Source organism: Ammodytes marinus (genome assembly GCF_949987685.1).
Source record: "Ammodytes marinus genome assembly, chromosome: 9".
Classification (NCBI taxonomy): Eukaryota; Metazoa; Chordata; class Actinopteri; order Uranoscopiformes; family Ammodytidae; genus Ammodytes; species Ammodytes marinus.
In genome coordinates, this window is record NC_137213.1 from 27089957 (window position 1) to 27100183 (window position 10227).

At 43.8% G+C, this 10227-nt stretch overlaps 1 protein-coding gene across 1 annotated transcript; it reads left to right on the forward strand.

Annotated features, from left to right (window-relative positions):
- Positions 1-216: 216 nt before the first annotated feature.
- jcadb (junctional cadherin 5 associated b) lies at positions 217-7729 on the forward strand (the record flags this gene model as incomplete). Its single annotated transcript, XM_080034128.1, has 3 exons — positions 217-554; positions 2962-6857; positions 7695-7729. The coding sequence occupies 3 exons, from the start codon at positions 217-219 to the stop codon at positions 7727-7729; spliced, it is 4269 nt and encodes a 1422-aa protein (XP_079890254.1).
- Positions 7730-10227: the final 2498 nt, after the last annotated feature.

Below are 10227 nucleotides of genomic sequence, written 5' to 3' on the forward strand. Positions count from 1 at the left end.
AAACATCTGTATTTTCTGACATTAGCTACTGTGTTGAAAAGTGTCCCTTACTCTCACACATTTCAGTGCATGCAGAAATAACATGTTCTTTATGTCCTCCCTTTAGTGATGGCCTCCGCTGAGCAGCCGAGCCCCAGCTCCCACCAGCAGCACTGCGCATAAGGCAACACACCCACCTTTGCCCTCCCGCCCCAGAAGTGAGAGAGACACACCACCATGTACAGTGTGGAGGACCTCCTCATTTCGCACGGATACAAATTGCCCAAGAGTGGCCCTCCTCCGCCTGCCACGCCTTATGACAAGCGCCCCACTGACTGCCAGCGTGAACTGGTGGACAACAACCGGGCCGGGCGGGGGACGTTCAACGGGTACGAGGCCGACCGGGGGGCTTCTATCACGGGCCTCTACGGCACCAGGCAGGCCCTGGTGCGGAGCTACCCCGTCACAGATAACGAGAGCGGGGAGAGGAACCTACGGAGAAAGGAAGCCGGTATTGGTATTGGTATCCTAGGTGACGCAGGGCCCTTGGGTGATTCTCTCGCCACAGATAGTGGGTGAGTGGTCATTTTTTTCCCTCTCTTTTTGCGATCCCCCACACCCTTTACCTTCCCCTATTTCTCCCTCTCTCCCCCCCTGTTCTCACTGGGGCCCCTCGGTATTGCATGCAAAACTGATTCTGCACTGCGCAGGGTTTTTTTCTCTCTCTCTCTCTCTCTTCCCTCCTCTTCCCTATCCCCTCCTTCCAGAGCTGCATAACTACACTGTGGCTGCAGCAGCACCACTGACATTTCTTATGCTGGGAATATGAGGAATTATGAAAGGTGCCTTTGCTTGGGCTCATTTGAGAGGTTCACATGCCTGCACACTGCACACACACACACAGAGTCTACGTGGATCCCACCCACCACATGCACTGCACTGGTAGCGTCTCCGCAGCCTCCAGATGTAAACAGCAGCAACTAGACAGAGAGCAAACTGAGGAGGACTGAACATGCCTCAAGACAGGCGCGTAATCACTCCACTGTAAACACTGGCACACCGAATCACGCCCAGCACGTGCTCTGTGATGTAAGCATGTTGCTGGGCAAGTGTGCACAGCGCAGCTCCCCTCAGCCATACAGTAGCATATGCCGCTGTGCCGAGGATGATCCATTGACTTTGCAGCTTAAATGAATGAGTACAGTGACTAACACAGCCATAATGTGCAGTGCAGATAGGAGATGCAGCTCTTTTAATGGGTAGTTGTAGTTCATTAATTGTTTAGGTCTCTTTGATACATTTATTGAACTGGATATTTTAAAGACTTATATTGCCATATGTTTATGGTATATTTTGGTTATGTTTAAAAAAAAATGTTTTATGAAACTCCTAACTGCAAATCATGGCCTTGTGTGGTTGTGTCATAAATATGAATAAGCTTGCCTGAGAGAATATAATTATTGATTTATTCCGTTTGAAAGGTCTGATGGTTACATTTGAATTTCATCAAGGATTCCAAATCCACACTCCCTCGTTCCATAATAAGAATAACTAACTGCCATCAGGGTGGCTTAAAATATGCTTGGATGTTACTGAGGACCTATGGATATAAGAGAAAAGGACCACAACTTATTGAGAAAATTAGAACATTTAAATTAAAATGTAATTTAACAGAAGGATCAACTTGAACGTACAATAAGGAAAGCTATTTTTTAATGCATACTTTTATGATTAGGTATGCTATTTCTAAGATTATTGCTTGGCAGTACAACACACATAACAGCCATATTTTGCAAGAGGTAAATATGGAACCATAACTAAAATCATCTGCAGGCGGCTGTGCTTTATCACAATATAGTGGAACCACTGCATTTGACCTGCGTACAGCCCCCTTGTAACACACTTGCCATTTTACGTTAAATTCAGCAACCATTTTTTTAAATGAATGCATACTACATATTCCCATAGCAACAATCAAAAAGGCCCACTTCTTCTGATTCACTTGATTTATATTTTATTCTTACATAGTGAAGCAGGCAGCTTTAAAAGTGTATTGTTCATAGATAGGTCATATACTGTATTTCTTATACAAGTTTGATCTTGCTAATTGAGTCATGTGATCAATTAAAAAGAGGGAAAGAGGTGCTTTGGCTTTTCTTGTCAGATCAGGTGAGAAATGGGAAGTCTTTTTGCTTAGACTTTCTTTAAGAGCCAAAGACACTGCCCAGATGACCAGCTCACAAGATAAGGTCAGCACAATTTAATATGCAGATCATATTGCAGTGGCATCACAATTTCATGGTTTCTTCAAGGGACTTGGGACCTGCTGAACTAAGCACTCCTGTCTCGTATGTGCTTGCTCCTCTTGATTAAGTTGCGCTGGAAAGCCAATACTGCCAAAGCCAAAAGCACATGCTTGAGAATGGCACAGGACTTGTAATGTTTGTCACTATATTACATATAAACTGATATTTAAATCAACTTAATAGATTTTTTTAGGACTATTCTCATTGCATATGGTTTTAATTATTATTATGTGTGTGTGTTTCTTTAAAACAATGCAATACCAGCAAACTGTTAGTCATATAAAATAATATTGCCTTTCAGAAACATATAGTGAGTGTTTTTTATGATGCCCTATGACATATAATATGCTTTTGCATTCATGTACATTTTATACGTTGGATGTAACTTTTTATGCAACTTTCTGTATTTCCCACCATTGGTAACTATCTATGGAGTAACCACAATGTTTCCCCGGGTTAAAAGCCAGAGGAACATCTGGAACATGATGTGTATTGGTTGTTTGCTCTAATGACTGTATGTTAGCTATAACTTATCTGACAACTTCTGTAACCACAACCAGAAAAATGATAACAATTGTTTAAAAATGTCAACCTATATTCAGAATCCTCCTCACTTTCTGTTACACTGTGTAGGTCTTATCATTATTACTTACTCTGAACCTTTCTGTCTTTGCAGTTTCTACGATGTTCCAAGTTTGACTTATTCCGAGCCGCTGAGCTACGACGAGAGGGATGTGTCCTACTGGCGGAGGCGAGGCCAGGACTTCAGCATCCTCCTGGACTATGCTGACGGCAGGGAGCTGAGGGCCTCTGCCGGTGCATGGAGGCCACAGGCCCTGATCGCAGCAGAGGAGCACAGAGCGGAGAGGCAAGCGCAGCAGCTATGGGAGGACATTTCTTGGCTAAGGGACCTCGACGCAGCCCCCGGTCAGCTCCGGGTGACCGGCGAGAGGAAGTGCCAGAGCCTTGGTACAGAGGAGTGGAGGCCTGCCGTGGGCCTGGGACGGCAGCTGTCGGACGGGGATGGGGACAGGTGGGCTCAGGACCACTACCGCTTGAGGACACCAGAGGGTTTTTTTCACCCTAGAACTAAAGCAAAGTCTCAGTCCCTCCCCAGAGTTCTGTCCCCTGATGGAACTGAAGGCAGGGAGCTCATTCCATCGCGGCCTAGCCTGCCTGATAGGCCGAGGATAAACAGCACTGTCTTCTCCGGGCCCTATAGTAGGTACATCTATAGTGGTGCTGTTGTGAGGGAGCGGTGGGGTAGGAACGCTGGGCCAAGCAGCCATGTTGCACTTTTACCAAAGCCCAGGTTCAGCAGGCCTTTAAAGCCTCCGTCATATGAGATTCACCAGCAGACTAGGGGTAGCGCAGAAATGCTTGCTATAGAACAGGGTGCCAAACAAAAAGACAGGTCTATCTATTATCCAAGGGGAGGGGAGCTGAGACAAGACTATTACGCACAACACTCTGCCATCTCTGGAATGGAGCCTCCTGGCTACATCCCACCCCCATCTTACAGAAGAGTCCTGCCCCCAAGAGCAGTTTCAATGAACCGGAATGAAATGGCTAACTTAAGATGGAGGGCAGAAGCTCTGCAGATGCCCATGTCAGATCCTGGAAGGTGGTTTTCCAGACAGGCAAGTGGTTCATGGCTTGAACATTATGTTGATCGTGGGTTGTCCTACCGAAAACAGGTATATTCTGGACAAGAAGAACAACCAGATAATTCCCGCTCATTACCCCCTGAAGTTCCAAGAGTGAATCAACTCTCCGGAGGGCCTAGCGGAAGTTCTCTTACTGACTCAGACAAGATCCGTAACATCAACAAAGAGATTCCACCACCACCGGCTAAGATTTTAGGACAATCTACACATGATAGTGCCTTTCCTCCTCCCCAACAGGGGTCAGCTCTAACTATTGAGAGCCGCAAATCAGCTCTCACTGAAAGCGACAGCAGTATCCGATGGTCTAACAGGGGAATTAAAAAAAGTGACAGTATAGGTCCTGAACAAAACCGTAGTCAGTTTTTTCCTTCATCTATTTTGGGTAAACCACCACCTCCCCCATGCAAGCCACCTAACCAGGATGTCTCTGAAACTGTGCCAGAAGTAAAAAAGGTGGAACCACCTCCTGAACTACCTGAGAAAGACAAATCCAAGAATCTTAAAAAGAGACTTAGTGAGACAATTTTTTGTTTGGTGTCCGTCCCTGTTACTCCGCAGCTCAGTGGGACAATCCGTGATCAGAATAACAATGTTTCACCAAAGTCACCAGACCCAGCGGACAGTCCTAGTGAAAACAAAACTGGCCATTTAACAAACCAAAGTCTCCAAAGCACATCTTCAGCTGAAGCTGAGCTGCAAGCACTAACTGGTAGCATGGCGAGCAGCAAAACAAGCAGTAGAGCGAGCAGCAAAATGTTTAAGAGAGTACCTTGTAGACCCCCTAAGATAAACCATTACAAGGAGATGAAACTTTCGGGGACATGGCCAGCAAACCAGTATCGAGACCAGGAGACACAAACTAGCCCAGAGGCTCAAAAACCTGAACCCGAAAACAAGGAAGCACAACAAGACCCTGTCCCTCCCGGAACTGAAGTCTCTCCTGATAGCAGTGGTGCAGCGGGCACTGCCTTTACTTTTCCTATAAAGGGAGTGAAGAGCCTGAAACTGTCCAGTAACAGCGCCTTCTCCCTGACATCCACCTTCTCCAACCAGCTGAACAAGAGCACAGCTCAGATGCCAGCAACACCATCCTCAGGAAATGCGGAGGAACCCAAACCAGCAGCAAACAGTGGGCAGGAGACATTTGAACCGTTCCTGCTGAAACCGGCCCCCCAGCGACCATGGGATGCCGTCAAAGAGCTGGAGACCATCAAAAAAGAAGTCCAGGATCAACAGCAGCAGGGCAGCAAACAGCCCAGTGTTGACAAGTGCATAGAGGACCTCAACGAGGCCTACAAAGACATATTGGAGCTAGGCACTGCCAGCAATAAAGTCCCAGATGGCTCAGTTCAAATTCCTGAGCGTATCAAAATCCGATTGACATCAGAACCTCTTAACAAGCCCAGCAGCCTTAGACGCAGTGCAGTAAGCTGGTCTGTTGACCCAGAATACAGGGAAGTCAAGAGCGCCTTCTCCAGGCCTGCAACAAAGTCGGTAACCTTCAGCAAGCAGCTTAGGGAGGAGCTCCCCGTCCCACCTCGGGAGACAGGCTTCAGAGAATACAGGGTTGTATCGCATCTTTCGCGCAGACGCGAAAGTAATGATGGCAGGACAGTGAAACTAGACCTGCCAGATGAGCCTATCGACACACCACTTTGTGACTTCGGTCCAATAACGAACACCGCAGCAGCTGAGGTTCCTTGGGCAGATAGGCAGCCCATGCAGGATGCCTCAACCCTCACTAGTCCTCCTGATTACGAGGACATATGCCAGACTTTGCGTAACACTAAAGACCCAACGGATGGCAACGATGCAGACCCTCTACAAGATCCCAATGCTGATACAGAGGAGGAGTGCCCTATTTGTAAAAGAGAGCTAGAAAATCAGATGAGACTGGCCCCATTACCTCCACTTACCGAGGAGAACAGCTCGGATAGTTCGACCAATCCAAATGCCAGTCCACCACAGCGCGCTGCGTTAGAAAGTCCATCAGAAGATACAAAAACAGAGGAGCCAAATGACACAAGTTTGAATCAGTCAGGGTCTGACCTGTGTGCTGAAACGAGAGATCAGCAATCACTAACCCAGGAAAATGTGGGAGGAGAAGAAAACAAAGACAATGCTCAGGCAGAAAACTTGGACAATTTAGGCGCAGTTAATCCTGCTGAGAACATACCAGCGAACGGAGAGACAGAGGACAGCGCATCCACAATATTGGCAACTGATGTGCCTGCAGAACCCCAAGTCACAGAGGAACAGAATGTTAGTGAAACCGTAACTAAGGAAGTAGAATTAGGAGATAAGGAAGCCAACGCAGGAGAAACACCTGAAGGCAGTGCAGTCAAAAATACAGCTGAAGGGGAAAGTGAGAATGAGGGACCAAACAATCCCATGTCTGATGACAAGCAGGAGCAAGAAAAGAAGCCGTTTGCTGTCCCAGAGCATAGAGTAGGACTACGGACTCATCTTGGACGAGATCACCCGGGGTTACCAGAGTTTCCGCCAGATAGGCTGCCCCTTTCAGTGCCCCCAAACCTAGACCGCAGGCTTTCTCTGAGCTTGGAGGGGGAACGAAGGAGCAGGGGCCCCTCCAACCGAATGGAAGCACTGCAGAACAAGCTGGCAATTTCTCCAGGGCGGGTGGCAGTTGAACACTTTGCCCGCATGAGGGAGGTGGATGTTATGTATCGTGTGAGGCGCCTTAGCATCAGGAGCACTGACTCTGGGGAGGGGGATACAGAGGCAGAGGGGGAAGGGGAGGGGGAGGGGGAGGGCAAGGACGCACAAGCGGAGGAGCGCCAACCTTCTCTGCAGAAAGACACAGAGAATGATCAAGAGGTCACCCATTCACCACAGGTCTCTGAGGAGATGGTGTTGCAAGATGAGGCAGAGTCATCTCTCTCAGGTAAGATAAGAAAAGTTGTGGAAATTAAACTGAAAAATTGTGGAGAAAATGTATAAGTAAATTTAAGAGGACTGTTGGTACAGCTTTAAGATTTACCGAAAAGTATCAAGTGTAATGTTGAAGGTAAAACATGTATTTCACGAGTGGTTCTTAGTTGACACAGCTGATTTGTTTAAAATGTTTATTCAATGCATCATACAATTGTATTGTGCCTTTTTTTACCAATTTACTATTTAAGCTTTTACAATGACTGCAGACTAAACTATGAGTAAATGTGAACATTCCATTGAGTGTGTGGGTAAAACAAACAAATTGACTGCTTAGAACATTTAAAATGTGAAATAGGAAATTGTGCTATTTAAAGGAGAAATCAAATGGTGTAAGAAGACATGACTGAAATTATATGTTTTTAAAAACTCAAAATATTGAAGAAATGTATTCTGCCAGTAGGAAGCATAAGTCTTAAGATTGCACTATTTACTTATCTTTGGAGGTCACACATTTTCAAAATTGAAGAAACTGTCAAGACAAAACCACAAGATGGTGCCAGTGCCCAAAGAATAGTACAAGTCTTCTACCCTTTCCCAGAAATTTCAAATCGGTAAATCACATCACTGGCATTTATGTCACTGGAAGGATAAATGCAAAGAATACTATATATTCTTTGCATTTATATATATATATATACTGTAATATATCTTCGGCTGTGGTAAATATTGCATTTTTTTTTCTCTGGTAGAAAATGTTGATGAAACATAAAACAGTACTAGATACAGATAAAAATGATATATTCAACACTTGTTCTGAATGAATATTTTTCTTCTTTACATCCTATAGAACCCCATGATCCCAGCCGAGTGGAGACAGTGTAGAAAAGACTGCGCCCAACAAATCCATCTGAGGTTTTTAGCTCCAACACTGTGACCTGGCTGCCTACTAGAATGCCTTCATCTCATCTTGACACTGAAATGGCCTTCTTGTCCGACAAGAGCATTGTGTACACCCTCACCCTCGGCGCCGCGTTGACTACTAAGAGTGCTGTTCCACTGCCAAAGGGAGGTGCCTCTTTAACTTGTGGGGCAACTTCCACCCTGAATCCCTCCCCAGCCTTTCCCAAAATGACTTCCCACTACCCAATCTATTTTCCATCCCCAAGCCCCATCCTCTTATAGGGTTTCTACTAGTTAGTCTTCTTGTAGCGGCTTGTCCTTTCTATTCTACCCTCCCTATGCTTTTCTCATTGGCAGACATTATGCAATTCTGTCGTGCATACTAGAAGTACTAAAATGTCCATAGTGAATACAGTTGAGACATTTTTTTTGCATATAGTGAACGAATCTGTTTGTTTACGGACGAGCTGTTAAGGATATGAATGTAAGCATTTATGTTGAACCTAACCATAGACATAGAAGGGTTATTGTCACAAATCTGTTCTGTTGCATTTAAACTACACCAAAATAAACTGCGTGTCTGATTGTCGTGGTGAGGCGACAGCAGTTTTTAGAACTGGACATCACTGTCTTTGGCTCAAGAACTGTTTTGATTTTTTCTGATGAGATCGATCAGCCTTTCTTTTTTTAAATTTACATTGTGCCCTCTCTCATTGCTTTTTGTACACACCGCAACCACAACCCATAGTGCTCTTCAGTGAAGAGTGACTCTACACACCACATGACATGACAGATCAGTAACCTATTATACGATACATTGTTTCTACACTGGAGAGGGAGAGTTGCCTTCTTAACCAGATGTGTTTTAGTCCCCTGATCAATCCGATGTATAGCTCCTATTTCCAGGTAATTTCAGGAAGCAATAAAGGCACGGATTGAGTAGAAATGGTGGTTGGCAACTTTGACAAAAATTAAAGATGGATATATGGTTTTAGAACAAACAAAAAAAGATATGTAGAGCAATATTGTTGTACAAACAGCTAAGTGGTATAGTGGAGCTACCTGTAGGAAACCATTGTCAGGAGTTTTAATGTGAACGTGTCATTCAAATTGTATTACAGGGATATGGAATCGTGTCAGGGTATATGGGCGCTTAATAGGGGGTGGGTGCTTTTACTTCATGTTATATGTCTATGTTCATACATCTCTGTATTGCAAAGAGACAACATTTCACGGAAGATTTATTTTTGTTATCATCGAATTGTTAATCAGTTTGCATAATGTACAAAATAAAGTATATTTTAAATATTTTAAGAGATATTTTGTATTTAACCATGACATTTTATTTCTCAACACTTATATCAAGCTGAAAGTATAATTTTAATGTCTGTAATGTATCATATTGAGAGTACATACTTTTCTAGTGCTTTAAAAAATCTAACAGAGTGATATAAGATGGGATGGCCCTGTGGTGTGCCTTGATCACACGATTCGGTGTCAGTGAGTGATAGGGTTCATCATTGCCAGTGATGACATGATGGAAACTTTTTGATTGTGCCATGATTTCCTATTTGATAGTGCTTTTTCATAGGCTAAAATCGAGTCAATGTTGGATGCTCCTTGTGATATTTGATACATCAATCCATCTCAGCTGTATTTTACTATGTTGGTGGTCAGACATTGGCCTGTGTGTCTTATTTATGTCTTTGTATGTCTTCCAATTCAAGTCATGTATTGTTCTGTTGTTGGTTCCTCGAAAACAAGTTTAGAAATAAAATTTGGAAATTGTTTTCTTTTCTTTTCCTTCCTTCCATCCTCCCTTTCTTCTTTCCCTCCTACTCCAATGTTCTCACTCTTTTTGTTTGTTTCCACAGCGCGTGTCCATTCTGTGTAAATTGTTCTGCTGTTCCTATAACTTATTGCACTAAAGGATACAACGCAGTTCGCTCTTATTGGCTAAAAACCACGTATTTGCAAAGCGTATATGAAGAACTTTGTTTTTTTCTTTGTTTTTTAAAATACAGGGGTTTTTACTAAAGTCCAAATTATAAGCTAAAACCTAAATAAAAAAAATCCTCTTGTGGATAAGATATTTGCAGATATTTGGTTTTTCCCACAATAGCAGTGCTGCATTGGTGTAACGCATCAACAACAGATTTTTAATGGGAATCCATCATTGTTTAATCACTCATCAAAGTATCACTTAATTGTTATGTAGCATTTTACAGTTGTAGCATTTTATCAAATCAGATCTTTGTCTTAGTATTTCAAACCGTATTTCTTGTAAATTTGGAATAATCATGTCGCCTTATTGTGTGTTCATTACGTCATACTCCAGGCAATGCCAAATACTAACATGCTAAGCACTGTTTCATATACCTTATAGGTTTTTACCAACAACTTACTGTTCTGCCCATGCCTCTGGCTGGAGAGGTTCAGTAGCATTGTGGATAGCCTCTGCTCCTCACGCTGTCTATCTG